Source organism: Podarcis melisellensis, assembly GCF_964234715.1.
Source record: "Podarcis melisellensis genome assembly, chromosome: 9".
Classification (NCBI taxonomy): Eukaryota; Metazoa; Chordata; class Lepidosauria; order Squamata; family Lacertidae; genus Podarcis; species Podarcis melisellensis.
The window spans coordinates 66575345-66600087 of NC_138541.1; the positions used below are offsets into that span (position 1 = coordinate 66575345).

General features: G+C 42.9%; 1 protein-coding gene across 1 annotated transcript in view; it reads right to left on the reverse strand.

The window, feature by feature from the left end:
* Positions 1–9369, reverse strand: part of SLC34A2 (solute carrier family 34 member 2) — a 28313-nt gene extending 18944 nt beyond the window's left edge. Inside the window, exons 1-3 of the mRNA XM_081924491.1 lie at positions 9200–9369; positions 2503–2596; positions 2242–2376 (exon numbers count right to left, since the gene is read on the reverse strand). Coding sequence (XP_081780617.1) covers positions 2242–2376; positions 2503–2593 — 226 coding nt within the window. The 5' untranslated portion in view covers positions 2594–2596; positions 9200–9369. The remainder of the gene's footprint in view (positions 1–2241; positions 2377–2502; positions 2597–9199) is intronic.
* Positions 9370–24743: the final 15374 nt, after the last annotated feature.

Here is a 24743-nt window from a genome sequence, read left to right on the forward strand (position 1 = left end):
GAATTGCCTAGTTGGCTTCTCCATCTTGTTTCTACCCCTGAAAATACAGAAGGTAAAGTGTTTCCATGGGTAGAGGAGGGTTCTACAGAACCAGTCCACAACTCTAAACTTCCATTTGTCACCAAAACATAAGCAGCTCCGATGGGGATCTTCCTACCACAGGAAGTGGAGAACCGCCTTTGACCTCACTAAAGGACTAAAGGGATCCGGAAAATGAAACAGACTTTGGGGCCAAATAATGGTTTGGAGGCACGAGCCACTGCGAAAACAAAGGATTTCTGAGCTTGTTAAGATTCCTGAATGGAGTCTGCCTGGTAATCCACATGGAAGCCATTCTGAGCTCTTTGGACAACATGGCATTACGTCTTGCCTCTGAGTTCAGCAGGAAGAATAAAGGTAAAGGACCCCTGATCATTAGGTCCAGTCGTGACCGACTCTGGGGTTGTGGCGCTCATCTCGCTTAATTGGCTGAGGGAGCCGGCGTACAGCTTCCGGGTCATGTGGCCAGCATGACTAAGCCGCTTCTGGCGAACCAGAGCAGCACACGGAAATGCCCTTTACCTTCCCGCTGGAGCGGTACCTATTTATCTACTTGCACATGACGTGCTTTCGAACTGCTAGGTTGGCAGGAGCAGGGACCGAGCAACGGGAGCTCACCCCGTCGCAGGGATTCGAACCGCCAGCCTTCTGATCGGCAAGTCCTAGGCTCTGTGGTTTAACCCACAGCGCCACCCATGTCCCTATAGCAGGAAGAATACAATTACAAAATAATAAAATAGCAATCAAAGAAAGCTTTTAAAAAGAATGGGTGGTGCACAATATATTCTGTAGTGGAAGACAAGGTTCATATTTGTACCAAGCATATCAAATGATCCTGAATGTTGCCAAATAAACACATATTTAGTGGGAATGTGTCAGCCATAAGAGTTTGGTCATGTAAATCACAAATGACTGCCCAAGCAGAAGAAAAATTGGAGAGCAGTGCCAGCTTTTCGGAAACAGCAATGAACATGACTTTCCCTAGAATAACAAGGCGCATCCTTCCACCTTTGAGAGATTACTAGACCAGCAGAAACCAACAGATATGGAATGAATTGTTGAGAAGTAAGGTCAGCATTGACACCATCAAAAATGGACACAGCTTAGAGCCCAAGGTGATCTGTTTGCCAACAGCAATACCAATTTTGTTTACAACCTGCTTGCAGAACCCAGTGGCATTTGAATACCCTAAATGGAAAAGAAGGTTGCAGCTTGAGAGAATTCCCCTGCTTCCCTAACATGGGAAACGCAACATGTTCAATGGGAGACCTTTCATTAGCAGATACATTGATTTGCTCTTTCGCCTGCTCAGCTGTCCACCTTTAAAACAAAGCATGTCAAATCAGAGAATACAGATAGTTTGGTGTTAAAGGTAAAGGTAAAGGGACCCCTGACCATTAGGTCCACCGTGGCCGACTCTGGAGTTGCAGCGCTCATCTCGCTTTATTGGCCGAGGGAGGCAACATAAAGCTTCCAGGTCATGTGGCCAGCATGACTAAGCCGCTTCTGGCAAACCAGAGCAGCGCACAGAAACACTGTTTACCTTCCCGCTGGAGCAGTACCTATTTATCTACTTGCACTGCGTGCTTTCGAACTGCTAGGTTGGCAGAAGCAGGGACCGAGCAACGGGAGCTCACCCCGTCACGGGGATTCGAACCGCCGACCTTCTGATCGGCAAGTCATAGGCTCTGTGGTTTAACCCACAGCGCCACCCGTGTACTGATAGGTAAATAAAGGCACAAAGATTCAGAGCCAATGATTAAAACAACTTCCACCTGGCCTTTGCTGTCCCTTTTTCTAGAAAGCTAACGTTTGAAAACCATAGCGTTGGAAGGGTCCCGGAGGATCCCAGGCACGTCCAACAGGTAGATCGTGATCTACCAGTAGATCACTGGACATGTGGGGTAGATTACTGGCAGATCACTGGCTCCCCCCAAAGAAGCTCAACAAGTTTGTCTCTCTTCAAAAAGGCTCAACATCTTTGCCCTGAAGCCCAGAAAACAGGGCTTTTCTTCCTAAAAAAAAAAGCTCAAAAACTTTGACCCGAACTCCAAAAAAGGGGGTAGATCACTGCCAGTCTTTAACTCTTTGAGTAGATCGCAGTCTCTTGGGAGTTGGTCACCCCATTCTAGAACAACCCCCTGCAATGCAGGAAGCACAAATTAAGGTGGGAAAGTATAAATATCCACGACAGGTTCTTACCTGACCACTTTACTCCTGTGTTCTGGAGCTCTGGCAAGCTCCATGGGTCAAATTCTGGCGCTGGTTCTGCTGCCAAGGCAATGGTGGAGTAAGCGGGCAAAAGTTCCAGTTGATTTCCTACGGGAACCGCTTCACCTGAGAGAACCAACAAGCAAGTCAATAACTGTTTCCTACCTATCCTTGAGTATACAAACTCACATTCTTCTAAACAGATTGTTAATGTAGGATATATAGGAATAGGGATGGTAACTGTTTATGTACCTTTTGAGTTGTTCATTGCTCTGTCCGACATGACTTGATTTTCTTGGGCTTTGCTTGCGTCTGTTCCTGCTAGCTCAGGCCTTGGAGCCATCGCCTGCAAAGAGATGATCCACCAACGAAAGGTCAGAGCCAAGGCATTTCCATGCAAAAGGGTTAATTATATGAATCTGAGGCAATCAACTCTGAATACTAACCTGTATGAACCAATGCCATTTCCTCAAGGGATTTATACAATGCCATGCCACCAACAACATATTTCCCAACCCCTTTATTTTAACTAAGGTAGCTCACATTCCACATTACAAATAAATATCTGAACAAACCCAAACAGTTACCCGTTTATCGATCTAGCAATCATGCATGAACGCAATAATGAATGAACAATTGTCTCTCACTTTCGACTCTTTCATCTCTTACTACTCTAAAGAGGAAAATACCATAGTTCTAAGCATTTTGAATGTCACCTAAACGGGGACAGTTTTAGGCTGAACTCCTGTGCATCTTTACTGAACAAAGGCAGCACTGAACAGAGGAAATATGTGCAGGATTATGCTCTCAGTGTTAATTCATTTATTTCATCTTTTTTAGAAAATGACAGTGCTAATGGCTGGTTTATTCCTCCTCCCTTTCTTGGTTCCTAATTATTCCATTGACTTCCTGGAATGATACTAGCTCATTCTTGTGAACATTAAAGTGTTATTAGCCTTTTTTTTTTTTTACTCCTCCTTTCCTTTAAATTTTTCAATTCCATTTGGCAGTAACAAGAACCCTCTAATCAAGAACTAGTGTCTGGGTTTGTTTTTTTCTTTCTCCCTCCCAATCTCTTTTCCTTTTATGTTGTAACCCTGAGGTTGCATTAATTTGAAGAGGTACAAAGTCTCTTCTTTAGTACGTGACCTGTCCAAAAGGCGGTCTTCAGGTCCCCCGACTTGCTACGCTGCTGACGACAGTGATCACAAACCAGCACAAATAAACACAGTTAACGTAATAGTAATCGTGTTATAATAGAATGAAAGGTGTACATTTATTCTAAAGGTGTCCAGTTAACAAGCTACTGTGCTTTCGACTTAGCTCACAAGTACCAAAGTGAGATCTCAGCCCTTCTTACCACCATCGCTTTCAGCACAGTGATTCTTCTCTAGTCATGCGCTGCAGAAAAGCACATCTCTTCCTTGTCGGAGGAAGAGATGGCAGATACATGAGCCTGAGGTTTGCCCAGCCTTGTAATTCTAAACTGTAGTTTAGTGTTATGTCCGAATGAGGACAATATGTAACTGGGACTAGAGTTTCACAGGCAGATTTGTTGCAGATTTTGAATTCTAGTCCTTCTCTACAACTTTTCCACCAATCTTTCTCATTCCATCCCTGAGCCAGGATGCAACTAGAACAGGGGCCAGCAAACATTTTTAGCAGGGGGCTAGTCCACTGTCCCTCAGACCTTGTGGGGGGCCGGACTAGATTTTTCGGGGGGGCGGGAATGAATGAATTCCTATGCCCCACAAATTACCCAGAGATGCATTTTAAATAAAAGCACACATTCTACTAATATAAAAACACGAGGCAGGACCCACAAATAACCCAGAGATGCACTTTAAATAAAAGACACATTCTACTAATATAAAAACAAGCTGATTCCTGGACCGTCTGTGGGCCGGATTTAGAAGGTGATTGGGCTGGATCCGGCCCCTGGGCCTTAGTTTGCCTACCCATGGACTAGAGAGTGTACTTTCAAAAACTAAAGCATAAGTGCCCCACCTAAAAATTATCAAAACCCAGGGTTTTTAATTTGTTGTATTTAATTTTAATTTGTTACAGGACTGATTGAAGGCCATTTAAAGTACACCATACATTTAAAGCACACACCCGTCAGAAGAAAAAGAAAAATCCCGAGACCTGTAGTTTATCCACACAGAGCTACAATTCCCAGCACCCATAACAAACTACAGTTCCCAGGAATTTTTTCATTTTTAGAGGGGTATGCTTTAGATGTATGGTGTGTATGCAACTTAAAGAACAATAGGTTATTTTTAGAATTGGAAAGTTTCAGATTAAAAAAATAGTGGTGACTGAAAGCCCCCCAACCAACTCACACAAAGCAGCCCAAACTCTTTGAACCGTCTACACTTAAAAATTATTATTCTTACTCCGCATAACACCATGCCCTCCAACATTTCTCTGGTGGAAATAGTGACATCCCATTCCATAATGATAATTTTACTATTTATACCCCACGCATGTTATTGCATTGCCCCAGGGCTCTGGGCAGCTTCCACCATGCATAAAAACATAATAAAACATTAAACATTTTTAAAAAACAAAAACCAAACCACTTCCCTATACAGGATGCCTTCAGACAGTTCAGGGGTCAGATAACTCCATACCCTCCAACATTTCTCCAATGAAAATACAGTGGTACCTTGGGGTAAGTACTTAATTCGTTCCGGAGGTCTGTACTTAACCTGAAACTGTTCTTAACCTGAAGCACCACTTTAGCTAATGGGGCCTCCTGCTGCTGCCGCGCCACTGGAGCACGATTTCTTAACGCGAGGTACTATTTCTGGGTTAGCGGAGTCTGTAACCTGAAGCGTATGTAACCTGAAGCGTATGTAACCCGAGGTACCACTGTAGGGACATCCTAAGGAAAAGTGGGACATTCCAGGATCAAATCAGAAACAGGGACTGCTTTTCTAAATCAGGAAAGTCCCTGGAAAATAAGGACACTTAGAGGGTCTGTAACACTAACAACATCATTCAGCCACCTTGCGCCTCATTTTTCATGGAAGTTCACTCTGTTTTATGTATAACAGCGAATATTTCCTACTGAACAATGTCAAGCATATGAAAGTGCTTCTAGCGGGAGAATAAACTATGGGGTGAAACTCTGTCCTGTTGAACTCAACTACCTGACAGGATCATACCCAAGCTTTAATAGCCTTAATATGACTTATTGGCTCTCAAGGAGTATCACTGTCAGCGTTCTTTGGCTAGATTCCTCACGGTGTTTTTTCCCCTCCCATAGAAGAGGTTGTTTGTACTCCCCTGGGTATAACACAAAGAGGTATAAAACCAGTGACTTGTATCTGACTACCAAGCATTGTTTGGGGCTTGCCATCCATGACAGCCCAATGAAAGGACAAGTTGTACTTCAAGTGAATACAGTAAAGAAACCCAATTTGGGAAACTCAAAATTACAGGGGAACAGACGAAGAGAAACTGAAGCAAAACCAGGAGTGGTGATTCCTGTGGAAAAGTAGTATCAATCATAACCACTTATTAACTCCGCAAGCAGTTAGAGTTTCATATGTGAATACTCTCTTCAGATATTGAAGGATTCACGAAAGTAGAGGAAAACAAAACCTTGTATATTTGGCCTGAAGCATCCTTTGGAGAGACATATTAACACTTGCTAACTTTCCATGGTCAAGGTTGAAGAAACAGAAGCGTTGAACATTTTCAATGCGTGTTCCCTCCAAGCCAACTGTCTATGCAGTCAGGGCCTTCCAGTTAATGAACAACATTAATGTTTCCGTAACCTCCAGACTGGACTGCCGTAATTGAGTTGCGCTTGAAAAACAACTAATTGTTCCAAAATGCCTACTGGACTGTCACCTGGGATTGGCCACTTTGGTCCTTCTTCATTGTCGTTGTTTACGATTTGTTTATGGATTATCTACACCTGCTGTCAGACTGGTTTCACAAGCAATATTTAAATCTTTGTTATTATTTATTTTTGCATTTCAAAAGCGATGTTTGCCAGGAATACATTCCATGGTAAAAGCTTGCACGGTATGGATGCTTGTGAAAACGTACTTGGCTGCAGAAATCTATTTGAACTGCAGTTTTCATTACTCATGCCAATTATCCTGTCTTTTGTCAATTATCCTCATGCAAAGTTTCCTCCACCAGTTCCGGGAGGCGTACATGGGGTTCTCCCAATTTCACCCAGTGAGGTACATAAAGATGAAAGACCGTGACTTGCCCAAGGTTACTCAGCAAGTTTAATGGCTGAGCAAGCATTTGATTATAGCTTTCCTGAAACCGATCCCAAAACTCCCTTCACTATTCTGCCTCTTATTCGAATCTGTGTCCATGAGGTTGTGCTTTTTGTCGTGCCACACAGGAATTCTCCTGCCACACAAAACAGCTAAGAAGAACTACTGACATCCAGCAGGAACCTCATCCTACTTAGGCTTTAAAGACCTATATTAAAGTTTCCAGAAGCTCATTTTGTGGGCTTGGACAAATTACACTCTTTAGCCGCAAGGTTTTTGTGAGGAGGATTAACAAGTTATTCTCCCAGCCCTTCTTCCGCGATGCTTAAAATAGCATATACTGTGTGTCTCCATTTCCCTTTAATCCTCACAATAACCTCCTAAAGTAGGTTAGACTGAGAGATAAGGACTGTGTCATGGTCCTCCACTGAACTTCACGGCTGGGCAGAGATTTTAGCTTGGGTCTCCATCATCTAAAGACAACTTGCTATCCACTCCATCCTAGGATCTCAAAACAGAAATAGCATCGCTTGGAAAATAAAACGTTGGTGTACCTACACACACACACACACACACACACACACACACAGCAATAAAAAAATATTCAATAAGAATAACAATAAGCACTTTAATGTTTCCAAGACGCAGCAGACAAAATTGCTGCTCAAACGATGCGGTGTTGCCAAATTCACATTAAAAAAAAAAAAAGTTCGTGCAAGTCAGCCTGTATCAACAAATGGCTCCAGGATGAGGCAACTTTATACCAAACGAGAATCTAGCTCAGCTGTCTCAATTTTGTAATATTAGACTAAAAGATTCAGCTTTTTAAAAAGTGTTTTGTTTCTTCATTACTTAAAAGGTGTTGACTTATTTTTCCTACCCAGCTCAGCCCTCCTAGTGATGTCACTGGAGAGAGAGAGAGAGAGAGCGCTGCACATGATACAACAAGTCATAATTTTAATAAGCATGTGTGCACACCAGTTTAAATTGGCTGGGACAAGTTCTTCTTGCTCCAGTGACCGATCGGCATTTAAATTTGTTCCTCTCGGTGCAGGCAAGGGGAAGTGCAATGCCCAAAATTTAAATACGGATCTTGAGGTCTCTGATTGCATCACTGAGGAAGATGTCTGTGAAGTTCAAAAGCCTGCCTACTCTCACGGTAGATAAAGATCCGGTTAAAAGTATCATGTTAGCTGCTTTCCTCTTTTATCCTTTGGGGCCATAAGAGCACTCTGAATAAAACATACAGTACATTCAAACCCAAGTAAAGAATCCCAAGGAAGAAAACGTAATGACCACTTCAAGAAAGCACCCAGATCTAATAGAAAAACCATTACCCTGATCTCAGTGGATGTCTGCCTAATGTTATATTCACCTGACAGTGTTAGCACAGTGTAACCTCTTTATCTCAGTGCATCAAAGCAAATTAGCCACAGAAAAAGCATCTTTTTGCGAATACCCTGAAAATGCAACGAGACATATATTGTGGTAGGTATTCAGCAAAGTTTTGCTCACAGTAGACCTATTGAAAGCAATGGCCATAACATGTTCATTCATATTAGAGAATCTACTCTGAGTAAAACTTAAGTTTTGAAATATATTTTAAAAATGGTTTCCAAAAAATGAGGGGAGGGGGGTTCTGTACAAACAATAAAAAATAAACCCAACATTTGATATGAACATCCCGTACTTTGAATATGTTTGCTCTTTAGAAATCAAACATTCTTCACCCAAGAGCTATTTTATGGTTAATAAATGTGGGCTGCCTCTATGGGTTACAATATCTCAGTTGACGTACAATTAAGAAAAGACTTCAAAACAGAATTCCATATAATTTTCAGATTTCCTGCACTGGAACAACAGGCTGCTATATCTGGTAGGTAGTTAAGAGGAGCATCTGGGAGGCAAACATCAATGAAAGCATAAAGGCAATGGAAAGTTTGAGCTCAGATTTCCTTTTACTCACCTGCTCCTTCCTTCGCAGACAATGAAGGATTTACAAAGGTATCTCTGTGGGGAGCTACAATATATAGAGAGAGCAGGTATTGGGCAAAAACCTGCTTCTGCTTTCATCACAGGTTAAATTCCAATTGCACCCTCTGCCTACCTGCTGAAGTTTTTCAGGCAGCACAAAGTTCCTTTGCACTTTTAGCATCAGCAATAAAGAAGGAACTTTAATAGTCCTGTGCTTCAAAGTTTAAAGGTGATTACATCCATCCTTCTAAATTGCCAGCCACTGCATCCTTTGTTATTCTTTTTCATTTAAGATAAAAACTTGTCCTGACTGGTAGAGCACTGTTTTATCTTGCTGCAGATCTTTTTTTTTCTTTTCTTTTTTAAAGATCAGATAAAAAGCAAGTCTAATTCTCTCCAAACTCGTTAAGAACCCCTTTCAAAACGAAATGATGTCATAATTCGCTCTCCTGAGGTAGAAAAACTTCAGCTTTTGTTTCAGCTGCCGCTGCTGCTGTCCTACTGCCTTTCTTTAGAAAAGATTTTAAAAATTTATATGCGCTCCGGGTAATCGTACCCCGGCAAAGCCAGAAATCAAATGACATCAAAGAATCGCAAGGTAAGTAAGCAAATTAGAAAGTTCACAATGCTGATTCGTATTGGGGGAAAAAACAGTCTTTCACAAGCAAGTCACTTGCAAAGTACTGGGACTGCTCTATTTTATTGTTCTGAATTTCAGTTGGTGTACATACCTAGTCAGTCACCGCTGAGACACATCTCTGCTCAGTAAAATTCCTACATCCAAAACCATCTTCAGTGTTTCAAAAACTTCCAATGTCTCTCCAAATAAGCAAGTGCACCTCCCACCTTTATCTCTATTAGCTTGCTGAGTGGATCACACCTAGAGTAGGTGGAAACAGAACTGTCTACCTTTGCATGCATCACAGACAGTTTTTTTTGTTGCTGCTGCACCTTAGCTAGCCAATGAGTGCTGGGGATCTCTGGATTAAGGGTGTTCAATTTGCATGGTCAACAATATAATTAACGTTCTCCTCCACCCTAGCTGAAGGCTTCCAGGCAAACTAGAATATGCCTTCGCCTCATTTTGCCATCACAACAGTACATAAGAGCTCGTCCACTTTGTTTTCGTTCCCACTTAATTTGCACGGTCCACATGATGTTACGCTCAAACACCAATATTGATGCCTTCTCCCTGTAAATTTAGGTTCACCCAATACATAGATAGTCAGATAAACTGGGGGGAATTGGGCTCCGAACTGCTTCACTCAGGGTTACAGGCAATTTATTTTGGCGATGGATCAACTGTAACTTCCTGCTACTCCTCTTCCATGGCCAATACTCATGTTTTCATTTCTTTTCCAGCTGGGCTAGTAATTATTTCCGGCGTTTTGGTCCCTCAGCCTTGCACAAAACTGAGAAAACTGCGCAAGCAAACCGCATTAAAAACAGTGTGCTGAGAATTTACAATTGCCTAACTGTAGGCATTTGAACACTTCCCAGATGGGGAAATGATTTTTTAAAAAAAACAAGGTCCTTAAGCAGCATGACAGGATAAACAAATTAGAAGGCAGAGACAAGCACATAAGGAAATGCCTATTGATATGAGGGGAAAGACCTAAATTGTTCCTCATATGCAAATGCAGATTTGTGCAAGTGTTGATTAATTTGAAGGGGAAACAGTGGATTAACAGCTAAATAATGCTCAGTTTAGGGAAGTTTTTAATATGTGACATTTTAGTGTATCTTTCATCTTTGTTGGAATCCGCCCAGAGTGACTGGGGAGACCCAGCCAGATGGGCGGGGTACAAATAATAAATTATTATTATTATTATTATTATTATTATTATTATTATTATTATTATTATTATTTCTGAACAAGCCTTCAAGTAGTCTGAGAGGTGGTGACATGGTTGTTCCGTTGAACTTCAGGGCTGAGCAAGCATTTATATCCAAACCTTCCAAATCCAATCCCAATATCTGGCAATGAAATATCAAAGTGATGAGGACAAAGTAATTCTGCAGCTAGTTGGGTTATTGTGATTTGGAGCACAACCTGGAAGCACTACCAGTGATGTAAGTGTCCGAGTAGAACAGTGTTTGCATGGTATTACTCAAAGTAAGTGGGAACATGGGTGGCGCTGTGGGTTAAACCACAGAGCCTAGGGCTTGCCGATCAGAAAGTCGGCAGTTTGAATCCCTGCGATGGGGTGAGCTCCCGTTGTTCGGTCCCTGCTCCTGCCAACCTAGCAGTTCGGAAGCACGAAGTGCAAGTAGATCAGTAGGTACCACTCTGGCGGAAAGGTAAATGGCGTTTCCATGTGCTGCTCTGCTTTGCCAGAAGCAGCTTAGTCATGCTGGCCACATGACCCAGAAGCTGTACACTGGCTCCCTCGGCCAATAAAGCGAGATGAGCGCAGCAACCCCAGAGTCGTCCGCGACTAGACCTAATGGTCAGGGAGCCCTTTACCCCCCCTTTACTCAAAGTAAGTACACATTCCCAAATGTGCCATGTTGCGATTGTACTGCCAGTAAATACCTTAATTTGTAAATAGGAGTCGCACAAAGCTCAAACTGACAGACCAAAGGAAGCTTCAAATTCCCTGTAAATTTTAGCAACATCTACTGCAGTTTCCTTTGGCAAGCACACTCATCTTCCTTCTGTGTGTCGGAACACACAACAGATTAGTTATTGTCCTCCTTATATCATGCATGTGGACTGGTTACGCTACAGTATTTGGCAGAATTTACCCAGGACTGGTTCACATGTAATGGTGACATCATCTTGCTGCAGCCATGGGTGTCGCAGAAATAATTAAGGCCTATGACTTGTTTTGCAGCCTTTATCTGGCTGAATCCCACACATCATTACATGTACAGTATCACCGATTGGAGACTGAGGTGGCATGCAGCAATAGCATATTTTAGGTGTCAAAAGATTCCAGAGTCACTATCACAGCAAAGCGGGACTTGGGGGCAGAAGTCCAATGTCCCACTCAGCAGAACAAGCAAGAGATGCAGAGAGATTAGTGCACTGCGTGGCTGGGTACCACATCTTCAACAGAAATAATATGCATTGCCATCGATAGATCCCCCTAAGACAGTTCAGTCCAGAGTCTAAAATTACCTATGGCACAATTGCCCATTAATACCTGCTACAATATTGAAATCCTGCCAACCTCGCAGTTCGAAAGCACGTCGAAATGCAAGTAGATAGATAGGTACCACTCTGGCGGGAAGGTAAACAGCATTTCTGTGCGCTGCTCTGGTTTGCCAGAAGCGGCTTAGTCATGCTGGCCACATGACCCGGAAGCTGTACACCAGCTCCCTCGGTCAATAAAGCGAGATGAGTGCCGCAACCCCAGAGTCGTCCGCGACTGGACCTAATGGTCAGGGGTCCCTTTACCTTTACGATATTGAAAGGCAATTTATGATAACATCATCATTTTCCTGATGTAGGGAGGTCAAGGTTGAGAGACAGTAGCTTACCAAAGTGAGTAGGTTCTGGGGTGAAAAAAATATTTGAACCTGAAACTTCTTAGTTTGTGGATCATACTTTTAGCCACTGTGTGAAAACAGCTTGTAAGGTTAAACTGAGTTGTTAGTGAACAAACTATATGCAACTATGGTTTTTTACTTAAACTTCATTTATTCTCACAACCCTTCTAAATGTGGTAAACTTGGTTATTATTTATGTTTGGCAGGTTTCTGGTTCTATTTGCTTTATTTTGCACCTTCTTCTAAATTTCTTTGCTACTTTGGAAAAAAGTTTATAAATGTTCTAAAAAGAATAGATCTAATGACATAAAATAATTATTCAAAATATCAATTTCTCTTCCCCCACCCCAAGAAAGTACACTTCCAAGCACAGGGGTAAATAAATTGATATAGTTCCATTGTCATGCAAAATTGTTCTTCAAATACTGAAGTTATCAGAATTTTGAAAGTTCAATGTAGTGAAAAATGGTCAGAATCTGTTCTCTAGACAGGGCAAAACAGGTTTTTGTGATTCAAAATACCTCATACAGATTTTGGAGTGTTGGAAAGAATGGAAAGATAATTTACACATTATAGAAATAAACAGAATTAGATGCAAATTCGAGAAAACCAGATGCCTGCATAGGAGAATAAGAGAACTGAATGGGTCAAACAGATGTAAAAACACACACGAAATTCTGGCAAGTGCAGCCATTTTATCAAAGCAATATGAGGGTTTTTTAAAAAACCACACTTGCTAAAACTTCTTCTTCTGCATGGGAATTCTGGAATTTACTATATTTGGTCACCACCCAAACCAATCCCCATTCCCATTAGAGTTTAGGAGGTTGAGATGACACTATCTGTTGCTAAGGCAACCTTGAATTTATGCCAGAATTTTAGTCAGATGTGAAGAAAGGAGGAACAAGGTAAAAGATCCGTAAATGACCAGAGAAGTTTAGGGGCAAACACCTCTGACTCATAATTGTGAAAAATAAGCCTTTGGGATTAGTCTTTTAATGTTGAGGTGACCTCCCCAATGTTACAGCGCAAAAGTTAAGTAATACAGACGGATATTGAGCAAACCAAAAAAAGTGTCCTAAGGAGCTTCATCTGCTTGTTTTGAGAAGTCAATCTCAAAACAATGCTTTATTCATAAAGTGCCAAGTATGTGAAAATCTGAAGGAAAACTTTGTCGAATCATTCTCTTCTTTGCAACCTTCCGGGACTGCAAGCTGGAGAGGGAAGAACCAGAGAAAATAGTTGGCAGAGCAATGGATGTGCCCAGAGGCACTGAGTTGAAGGAAACGTGCCAGCCAGGCAAAAACTCTCCAGGAAGGTGCAAAAGCTGGGTTGGTGAAGGGTGTGTCCTAGGGACAGAGGGTGAATATGGTCATTGTTGTTGTTTAGTTGTTTAATCGTGTCCGACTCTTCATGACCCCATGGACCAGAGCACGCCAGGCACTCTTGTCTTCCACTGCCTCTCGCAGTTTGGTGGTCAAAGTCATGCTGGTAGCTTCGAGAACACTGTCCAGCCATCTCGTCCTCTGTCGTCCCCTTCTCCTTGTGCCCTCAGTCTTTCCCAACATCAGAGTCTTTTCCAGGGAGTCTTCTCTTCTCATGAGGTGGTCAAAGTATTGGAGCCTCAGCTTCAGGATCTGTCCTTCCAGTGAGCACTCAGGGCTGATTTCCTTAAGAATGGATAGGTTGGATCTTCTTGCAGTCCATGGGACTCTCAAGAGTCTCCTCCAGCACCATAATTCAAAAGCATCCATTATTCGGCAATCAGCCTTCTTTATGGTCCAGCTCTCACTTCCATACATCACTACTGGGAAAACCATAGCTTTTACTATACGGACCTTTGTTGGCAAGGTTATGTCTCTACTTTTTAAGATGCTGTCATAGAATTGTAGAGTTGGAAGGGATGCCAAGGGTCTGAAACATCCATGGCAGATGTCCATCCAACCTCTGCTTGAAAACCTCCAAGAAAGTCCACTACTTCTCACAAGAGTCCATTCCACTGTCAAACAGCTCTTAATGTCAGAGAGTTTTTCCTGATGAGAATGGTCACTTGTCCAATTCTCTGTGTGTGGCTGTTGCCTCCAGAGCCTTGCCATGTTGTAGAGGCTGTTTTCGCTCTCCCCCCCCCCCCGGCCACCGTTGAGCATCTTGGGCATCGCCAGGCCCTCAGTTCAAATTTGGCCATTCTGCGGCAGCCTGGGACTTAGGGAGCAGACCTGAGGTTTGCAGTTTTCATTTAGGTCTGCTCCCCGGGCATAAAAGATGGCTGACGCTTCTCTCAGCCGCTCAGTCGGCGAGGAGCATCAACCACCTAGCCCACCCTCTAGGAATCACTGTAGCTCTCATTATTTTCTTTTAACCTTTCCTTTTCAGATTTGCAGACTTTGCTATGGTTTCTCAGCAGTTGCCATATTCAGAGGTGGGAAGGAATTTTTTCTGCGCTGCAACTTTGGCAATTTAGGCCTTGGTCAGAATCCTTTAGTCTTTCTTATGACCTGGGGGTGAAGAGGTGACTCACCTTCAATTCTGCAACGGTGACCCCCGGTTATGTGCAAATACAGTAGTACCTCGGGTTAAGTACCGTACTTAATTTGTTCCGGAGGTCCGTTCTTAACCTGAAACTGTTCTTAACCTGAAGCACCACTTTAGCTAAGTACTTAACCCGAGGTACCACTGTATATTCTGCAGAGAAGATACATACTGCTATTTCAAATAAAGGCAGCTAACTAGAAAAAAATACTAATACTTTTATTTACCTGAACATTTCTACACAATTCAACCTGTCCACAATGCAATCTTAAGTTAAATATTCCACTTCTTGTCACTGTTAGAAGAGGAATGTTGTAAACTTAGAAACTCTGAAATTGAAGAATGTTTGAAGCTGAACTTCACCAAAAGTGTACCCAGTGGCGTAGTGTGGGGGGTGCAGGGGGTGCCGGCCGCACCGGGCGCAACATCTGGGGGTTAGGGGGTCAAATCCACGGGTTAGGGGGCGCAAATCCACAGGTTAGGGGGTGCAAATTACTTGCCTTGCCCCGGGTGCTAACAACCCACGCTACGCCACTGAGTGTACCAATAAGACGGGTACAATTTAGTCAACGCCAGAAATTAAGGAGAAGGGTGAGACTGAACACTGCTTCATAGATATTTACAGGATTATAATAATTTGACCATTCATATCAAATTAAAAAGATTTGAGTTGCTGCTCATGGTTTTTTGGGAGCATGGGGTCAGAAAGTCATAGTTCCTCTCCATTCTACACTGGTCAGAGACTGCATCTAGAGTAAAATCGGACAAATCTGTCAATTTTCGTTACTCTCTTCATCTCATTTTTCCAGTCTTCAGCCCTTCACGTCACTCAGTGATTAAAAAAAAGTCCACATTAAAATTTCTAAGTATATTTGTGCAAATATATCCTTATATATTGCAATTTTGCATAATATACATGTTTTTGCAAGCAATCCTCCCCAATATTATGCATTTTTGAATGTTGTTTTCACTAATGTATGCATTGCTATGCACACTTTACACTAGTATATGCATTTTGGAGCACATCACTTGGCAGGAGAACCGCATTTCAAAATTCTGAGAAGATTGGATTTCAAAGGACCGCTGTATTTTGCTTCGTGTATTGTTTTGGAAAGTGTGAACACGTTCATCTTTAAATCTTTAAACTGAGCTGAATTGTTCCCTCGTTCTTTATCTGAAGCACAATTTCTACTTCTGGGTACCACGTTTTAAGAAGGATAATGACCAATTGCATCAGGTACACAGAAGCAGAACCAGGGAGACGAGGGATTCAACGTCCAAGATTAAGGGAGGACATAATAGCGGTCTTCAAATATCTGAAGGACCGCAAAGCAGAAGATGGAGCAGATTTTTGTCTGTCGTTCCCAAGGGTAGAGTGTAAATTGCAGGAGAGGAGGTTTTGGCTGAACATTAGCATAAGCTTCCTGACAGTAGGAGCTATTTGACAATGAAATAACTCTCTCAAAAGGTGCTGTGTTCTCCTTCACTTGAGGTGTTCAGGTTGGACAGCCATCTGTCAGGGATGCTAGCCGTGCGACTAGTTCAAATTGCTGATGGGAGAGCAAGCTGCAGGCATATGGTCTCTGTCTTAAAGCAGCTACACTGATGTTTTCTGCATTCCAATTCAAGGCACTTACCTTGATGTTTAAAGCCCTAACTAGCATGTGATCTGAATATCTGCAATAATGCCTTCTTCAATATCAATCTGCCTATGCTGTAAGATTAGCAATTAAGGACCTCCTAGTGACCACAACGGGGACGCGGGTGGCGCTGTGGATTAAGCCACAGAGCCTAGGACTTGCCGATCAGAAGGTTGGCGGTTCGAATCCCCGCGACGGGGTGAGCTCCTGTTGCTCGGTCCCTGCTCCTGCCAACCTAGCAGTTTGAAAGCACATCAAAGTGCAAGTAGATAAATAGGTACCACTCCGGCGGGAAGGTAAACAGCGTTTTCATGCGCTGCTCTGGTTCGCCAGAAGCAGCTTAGTCATGCTGGCCACATGACCCGGAAGCTATACACTGGTTCCCTCGGCCAATAAAGCAAGATGAGCGCCACAGCCCCAGAGTCGGTCACAACTGGACCTAATAGTCAGGGGTCCCTTTACCTTTACCTAGTGACTACAACACAGGATAAGCATGTAGTGTAGGGGTCTGGGGAAGAGCCTTTTTGGTAATGGCTCCTTGCACGTGTAACTCCCTGCCTTCTGAACAGGATGATAACAACAACTTATTATTATTATTATTATTATTATTATTATTATTATTACCCCGCCCATCTGGCTGGATTTCCCCAGCCACTCTGGGAGGCTTCCAACAAAGATTAAAAACACATTAAAATGTCACACATTAAAAACTTCCCTAAACAGGGCTGCCTTCAGATGTCGTCTAAATATCAGGTAGTTGTTTATTTCTTTGACATCTGATGGGAGGGCATTCCACAGGGCGGGCACCACTACCGAAAAGGCCCTCTGCTTGGTTCCCTGTAGCTTTGCTTCTTGCAGTGAGGGAACCGCCAGAAGGCCCTCAGCGCTGGACCTCAGCGTCTGGACAGAATGATGGGGGTGGAGACGCTCCTTCAGGTATAATGGGCTGAGGCCATTTAGGGCTTGAAAGCTCGACACCAACACTGAATTGTGCTCGGAAACATACTGGGAGCCAATGTAGGTCTTTCAGGACTGGTGTGATATGGTCTCGGCGGCTGCTCCCAGTCACCAGTCTAGCTGCCGCATTCTGGATGGATGAGTTGTTGTTGTGTTATATTATAGTATTATTTTCATCTTTGAAGGTATTATTGATGGGAAAGGGAGTGCAAACCTTCTTGATATTGGCACCCAGACTGCAGAACTACCTCCCAAAATAGGCTTAGTTGCCACTTTTCCTTTGCATTTCAGAAGGATGACAAAGTCTTGTGTTATTCCACTGTACTTTTATTCTGTTTTTATTCTACTTTTAAAATTATTTTTGCCTGCTGCATCCATCTGTTTTTAAATCAAGCCCATCTCATGCTACTGTTATCATGATTGAATAGACGTAGCATATATTTTTTCAACATGGCTTTTATTTTATGTTAGGATTTTTATTTTGGAAGCTGCCCTGGGACCCAAGGGCAGTGTAGAAATTTTTCAAAAATGGAAAATAAAATTGCAAACTGTCATCCTGCCTAGTTTGGCCCTAGGAGTGGCGTGCATACACACACATTATACTTATATATTGCATGAAAATATAAACCCATTAAATACTTTATCTACATGCACTTGAAGAAAAAACGGAAGTCTTCTCAGATTATTCTGATGATTCATGTGATTAGGGCAGGATTATGACATGACAACTAGAAACATTCGATTCTTGAAACTTGCCAGATCAGGAATTAAAGTGTGGAAGATTCACTTGAGGTCAACAACCAGAACCTTGGCCCAGACTTTTATCCCCATATAGATAAAGTGACACCAGCCAGGAAAAGCTCAAAGTCCCTCTTTTTCCCTTCTATTTTAAAGTATTTTGGATAAGGGATATTAGAATGACCGCTCCCCGCTTAAAACGGGGGGCGCCCTTTACATGGACGCGCGCAGCCCCTAGATCTGGAGCGGCTCCATCAGCATAGGCTTGTTTTACCTTCCCTCAGGTGGGATACCTGGAGGTCTCTGCCTACTTCAGTCACTTGTCCAATCCCCCCTGGGGGAAGCGTTGCCAAGGAGACCAGGCCAGGTAAGGGAGGGATTACCTGCCCACACAATAGAGGGAGGATCTTACCTGGGAATCCTCACTTGGCTCCAGAGCTTCTCCCACCCTACCCACCCTCAGTTAATGTCTTATTTGCAGGTTAACTTTTCTTCACAGGTTTTGCAGGTTAACTTTTCTTCACAGGTATGCGGGCGCTGCTACGTTAAGGTCGCTGTTAAAGGGCCGGAAAGGAATTTCCCTGCATTGGCAGGTTTCGCCTTTCCCGTAGCAAAACGTCACAACTGGGCGGAATCCTTTTGTCCATCTTCCTCTTTGCGGCGGCGATACCAGGGTTCCCCGTTAAAGGGGTTTCTGAAGGGAGGCTTTGACCGTACGCCAAAAGGTCGTCATTGCTCTCCCCTGCGGCGGCAGCGTTACGGGGGCGGCTATCTCTGCTTGAACATATGTTCTCCAGAGCCGGCCCACCCCCCCCCCCCCACTGGATAACCCTGATGCTCCCTAGGTCCCCGGCTGGGGACTGGGGAGGGAGAACGCCCAACGCCTGAGCCAAGGTCTACCCACATTTGAAATTTAATAAAGTTGTGGCCAATTTAATCCCATAGCACGTTGTCATGAGTCGTTATTCCACATGACGGGGGGGACCGCGCGGGATCTGGGGACTCCGCCTGTCCACGCAACTGCCACTGTTCCTTTGAAAGATGGGCTGTGTTGATTATTTGTTATCCCTGTATTAAATCTACAGGAAACTCCCCCTTTAGTACTTGCCTTTCGTTTAAATTTGGTTTGCTGTGAACTATCACTTTTTAAAAGATATTTTTAAATGTCTGGCTGCATCGTTTTTAAGAGCCCATCCACCTAGTTAGTCTCAGAGTTTATTATGCACATGCACGCTCTGGTTTGGACAAATTATATCATTGCCTAACCAAGTGTAGAGCGTTATTGGGGCTTGAGCTGTGCTCTGCTTTAGAACTTAAACCATTATTTGGTGGAATAATCAATTGCAAGTAATATTGCACGGTACACCATTTGTGATCATAGTCTCAATAATACTAAAATATTGATACATTTTAGGAAAGTACTGGAGTTACTATGTTAATTCACTGCAGTGTATCACTCAGAAAATGTTCCCATCTGGTCAACAAATATGTAATTACTGACTTCCATAGAAATGAAACTTTCTAACCTAAAGGCAACAGGTGTGACTGGTCATATATACATTTGTAATTATGCATCTTTTTCTGCTGACATGTAAAAGAAAGACCTTGATACTATGGGGGAAAGTTCGTTTCCTTTTTTAAAAAAGAAGTTTATTGGTAAAACACACAACTTTTTATTACTGATAGACTTAATGGAAAAATATATGGTACTGCCCTTGACCTACAAACTTTGATACAGTGATGTTCCTATTTATAAATTCTCTGCATCTGACTAAATGTATGGAAAGTAAACATTTATTGGGCTTCTTATCAGATTTTACCTCTGTTGCAATCTTCCAGGTTATCTTTATATTGCTTCATGGCATGTATTTTTAAACCTGGAGATTTGAAATCTGACCCTTGGTTTGTTTCATACTTTAAACCTGAGTATTTTGGTATGGCGATGTGCAAGCTGATCCTATCTAATGTTTAATTAGAAAAAGTCCAACCACCTACACACAGAGAGGTGTGCAGATAACTGCCGTTTCACACAGCAATCCTACACATGTCAACTCAGAAATAAGTTTCATCCACTGGATTGATAAGACTTACTCCCAGGTAAGGGATTGCAGCATACAGTCCTTTGTTCACTATGGTGAATAAGAAATAAGAATGAATAAATCATTCCTAAAGAGGTGGGATACAGTACATAATATAAAGCAACAGCATTTCCCCAGAATCTATCAACAGTATATTAACAATAATGTGAAGCAGTGTGGCCTAGTGGTTAGTGTGTTGGACCAAAACCTAGGAGACAAGGGTTCACTCAGCCATGCAACCCCCTGGGTGACCTTGGACCAGTCACTGCCTCTCAGCCGAACCAAGGAAGAGAAGGGTTAATCACTCCTGCACTTTCATGAACTGTCAAAAATCAGGTTTGGGAATTTGTGTTTGCCAAGACAGTTCTGCCCTCACAGGAGAAGCAAACTCCATTGAAAAAAGGTAAAGGTAAAGGACCTCTGGACGGTTAAGTCCAGTCAAAGGCGACTATGGGGTTGTGGCGCTTTTCAAGCTGAGGGAGCCGACATTTGTCCCCAGACAGCTTTCCAGGTCATGTGGCCAGCATGACTAAACCGCTACTGGTGCAACGGGACACCGTGACGGAAACCAGAGTGCACGGAAATGCCATTTACCTCCCCGTTGGAGCGGTACCTACTTATCTACTTGCACTGGTGTGCTTTCGAACTGCTAGGTGGGCAGGAGCAGGGACTGAGCAACAGGAGCTCACCCCATCGTGGGGATTCGAACCGCAGACCTTCTGATCGGCAAACTCAAGAAGCTCAATGGGTTAGACCACAGCGCCACCCATGTCCTTTGAAAACTCCATTGAAAGAGAGGTTAGCATACAAAACAAAAATTTTATTAAATCAGGCAGGCAGGAAGGGGTGTTCTTTGGGCAACTGCAGACCCTGGGGTCAGCCTTAGCTGGCATTTATATGCTGAATGTGGACCGCAGTGAAGAATTACTCCAGCAGGTAGGCTCAAGGAGCCTCACATTTACAAGTTGCGAGGACTTCTTCTTCATCACTTCAAGCAAGACAAACTAACTAAAAAAGCTCCTCAACCACCTCTTAAAGTTCAGTGCATGAAATGACAACACCCTCCAAAAGCCATGGAAATTTGGCGGGATGTTTATCCCACCTCCAGGGTGGCGCTGTGGCGTAAACCACTGAGCCTTGGACTTGCCGATTGGAAGGTCGGCGGTTCGAATCCCCATGACGGGGTGAGCTCCCATTGCTCGGTCCCAGCTCCTGCCAACCTAGCAGTTCGAAAGCACATCAAAGTGCAAGTAGATAAATAGGTACCACTCCGGCGGGAAGGTAAACAGCATTTCCATGCACTGCTCTGGTTTTGCCATGCTTAGTCAGGCTGGCCACATGAACCGGAAAAACTGTCGGCTTCCTCGGCCTATAAAGTGAGATGAGCGCCGCAACCCCAGAGTCGTTCGCAACTGGACTTAACTGTCAGGAGTCCTCTACCTTTACCTTTTTAATCCCACTTCCAGGTGGGGTCTTATTTTACCCCCAGCAAATACCTGGAAAAGGGCTGAGGTAATTGTTTTTGGCACAGATCTAGTAACAAAAAGATCATGGTTTATCAGCTCCTAGAATCATAGAATTGTAGAGTTGGATGGGACCTTGAGGATCATCAACCACCTACAATGCAGGAATAAGCAGCTGTCCCATATGGGGTTCGAACCTGCAACCTTGTCCTTATCAGCACCAGGGCCTCTAACCCACTGAGCTATCCAGGCTGGTAAGCTTCCATGCATTATGCACACTGGATAGCTCAGTGGGTTAGAGGCCCTGGGCTGATAATGCCAAGGTCACAGGTTCAATTCCCATATGGGATATTCCTGCATTGCAGTGATTTGGACTAGATTATGCTCATGGTCTCTTCCAGCTCTATGATTCTATGGCTGGAAGGCTATATTTTGTTTGGTAAGTCATACGATGTGCATAGAACTGGGCTCACTCATTTATTTAGTTTTATTATTTAAGGTTGTCTTTGTCCATGGAGTTTTCTTGGCAGGGATACTGGAGTGGCTTGCCGGTTCCTGCTCCAGGTGACAGAAGTCATGAAATTAAAAGACGCCTGCTTCTTGGGAGAAAAGCAATGACAAACCTAGACAGCATCTTAAAAAGTAGAGACATCACCTTGCCGACAAAGGTCCGTATAGTTAAAGCTATGGTTTTCCCGGTAGTGATGTATGGAAGTGAGAGCTGGACCATAAAGAAGGCTAATCATCAAAGAATTGATGCTTTTGAATTCTGGTGCTGGGGGAGACTCTTGAGAGTCCCATGGACAGCAAGAAGATCAAACCTATCCATTCTTGGGGAAATCAGCCCTGAGTGCTCACTGGAAGGACAGATCCTGAAGCTGAGGCTCCAATACTTTGGCCACCTCATGAGAAGAGAAGACTCCCTGGTAAAGACCCTGATGTTGGGAAAGATGGAGGGCACAAGGAGAAGGGGACGGCAGAGGATGAGATGGTTGGATAGTGTTCTCGAAGCTGCTAACATGAGTTTGCCCAAACTGTGGGAGGCAGTGGAAGACAAGAGGGCCTGGCGTGCTCTGGTCCATGGGGTCACGAAGAGTCGGACACGACTAAATGACTAAACAACAACAACAACAACAATTATTTAAGGTCAAGAGTCAAACAAACCCAGACTAAAGCTAAGTTCCAACTGGACAGAACAGATTAGAGACTTCCCTAATATCCACGATCTGCTTCAAAAAGAATGGGTTTTTGGAACTGGAATTGAGCAGGCAAATCCACGGCTTGCCTCCAATTCTCTGCTGAGTATGATTGGCAACTCCCGGCAGTGTTTGAGTCTACCATCAAGGACTGGCAAAACAAGTCCAACTGACGGCACTTGGCAAGAAGCCTAAGTGGTCCGCCCAGCTACTTGGCACGTTCTGGGCAGAGTTAATGGCAATCAGGAAAGGCTTTGAGGCCAGTTGACTTTGATGCTAAGCTAGAGTGACAAGAGAATGTTCCCCAAAAAATAATGATTGCGGAAACACGAATGGTGACCTGTAAATAAACTATAGTAACCCAGTGCTAGCAATTCGTACTTTCCTCATAACGATGTTTGATTATGAGAGATCTGATACAGGGCTTTTCCCCCCAGCACCTCTCAGGTGGCCACCATTGCCATTCTAAGACAACAAGGGAGAAGTTCATGGTAATTTACAGCACCTCTTTTTCTAGGAAAATAGCACTGGTCTTACTGTTGGCAAACAGTGAAGTACAATGCAACATCTGTTTTAATTAATGTTTCATGAAGTTGTTCGAGTTCTCTTGTAAAGGTGCCGTAAGAGAAGAATGAGGAATTGCCTGTTCAAAGAACAGTCTCTCAAAACAGAGAGGAGAATAACTGCCATGTCACAAAAAGCCATAGTTAATTTGCAGAATGCAGATTTCGGAAAGAATAAAATCATTGGTGCTGGCTCGCCCCTAAAGTGCCAATATACTGAAAGTTGAAGTATCTCACACTGCCCCTCACCTTTCTTAGTGGCCCATGCAAAATGAGAACACAAGTGTTGTAGCTCTTTAAAAACCCTCCAAGTGTCCCTATTTCCCAGAAGAAGTCCTGGATTTACAGAAGCTGTTTCTGATTTGATCCCAGAATCTCCCGCTTTCCTTAGGACATCCCTATTTTCATCTAAGAAATGTTGGAGGGTGTGGAGTTATGCGACCCTTCAGTCAAGGAGATGAGTAACGACACAACCTTTAGAAGACATCTGAAGGCAGCCCTGTAAAGAGACATTTTTAAAAAATGTTTAGTGTTTTATTATGTTTTATGCTGCCAAGAGTGGCTGTGGGGACACAGTCAGATGGGTAGGGTACAAATGAGGTCAGTCTTGGTTCCAGAGCAATTTTATCTGGTCTGTGATGACTCCACGACAAATTCCACAGAAGTTGTCGAATGGCAACAGTTTTTATCCTCCTACTGGCTCCACTTTTATAATTAGAAAAAAAAACCCAAGTAGTATAAAAACTATAAAAGACCACTGTGTCTCCTTTACAAGGAAGCTGGCCATGTACCACTGTTTGGGAAGAGTGCGAAATGCTCCATGAAACATATTCTAAAATGGATTAGTTGTATCTTGAAACAAGCATTTTATCTTTTTGGTTTAAAAACACTCAGTCAAATTCATTTCAGCACATGACAATAAATGTGGGGGAATTTGTATTCAACCAATATCTCAATTGTTCACCATTCACAATCAAGAAGAGATTACACAGACTTGATTAACCAGAGTGAAAGATAACTATCAATGAACTTAAATATTATGCGGGCAACTTTCTTCTTTATGACAGAAGAATTGTCACTGAGTCATTATTATTTATTATTATTTGTTGAATTTATAAATTCATGACAATCCTAATTTTTTGATTTTTCTGGTATTAATTGAGCTATAATCTACAAAATATTGCTTTATAGCATATATTAGATTTTAGCAGTTCTTTGGGAACTCCTGTATGTTTTTAGAAACTGGTTGTTGTTTTTATGGGACAAAAACTGTGTGCTTGTTTCTGGAAAGACCTAAACTGGTTTTAACAGTTATTGTCTTGGAAAATGCAGTTTGGACAGGGGTGTACAATTTTCTAACAGAGAATGCTCAGGACTTCATCAAACTACAGTTTCCAAAATTGTTTGTTAGAGTTACATCGGTTTGCCAAGGCAAACAAAGGCTTTGGTTTTGCTTGCTCATCCAACATTTTGTTTTTTGAACAGGGCATATTCAAGCCATCATTCTATATTTCACATTCAAGTCTCAACCTGACTCCCATTTTTTTAAAAAAACAACATGCAAACACCCACTACTTCATATTATTTCATTTCCCCCGTCAACCTATACATTAATA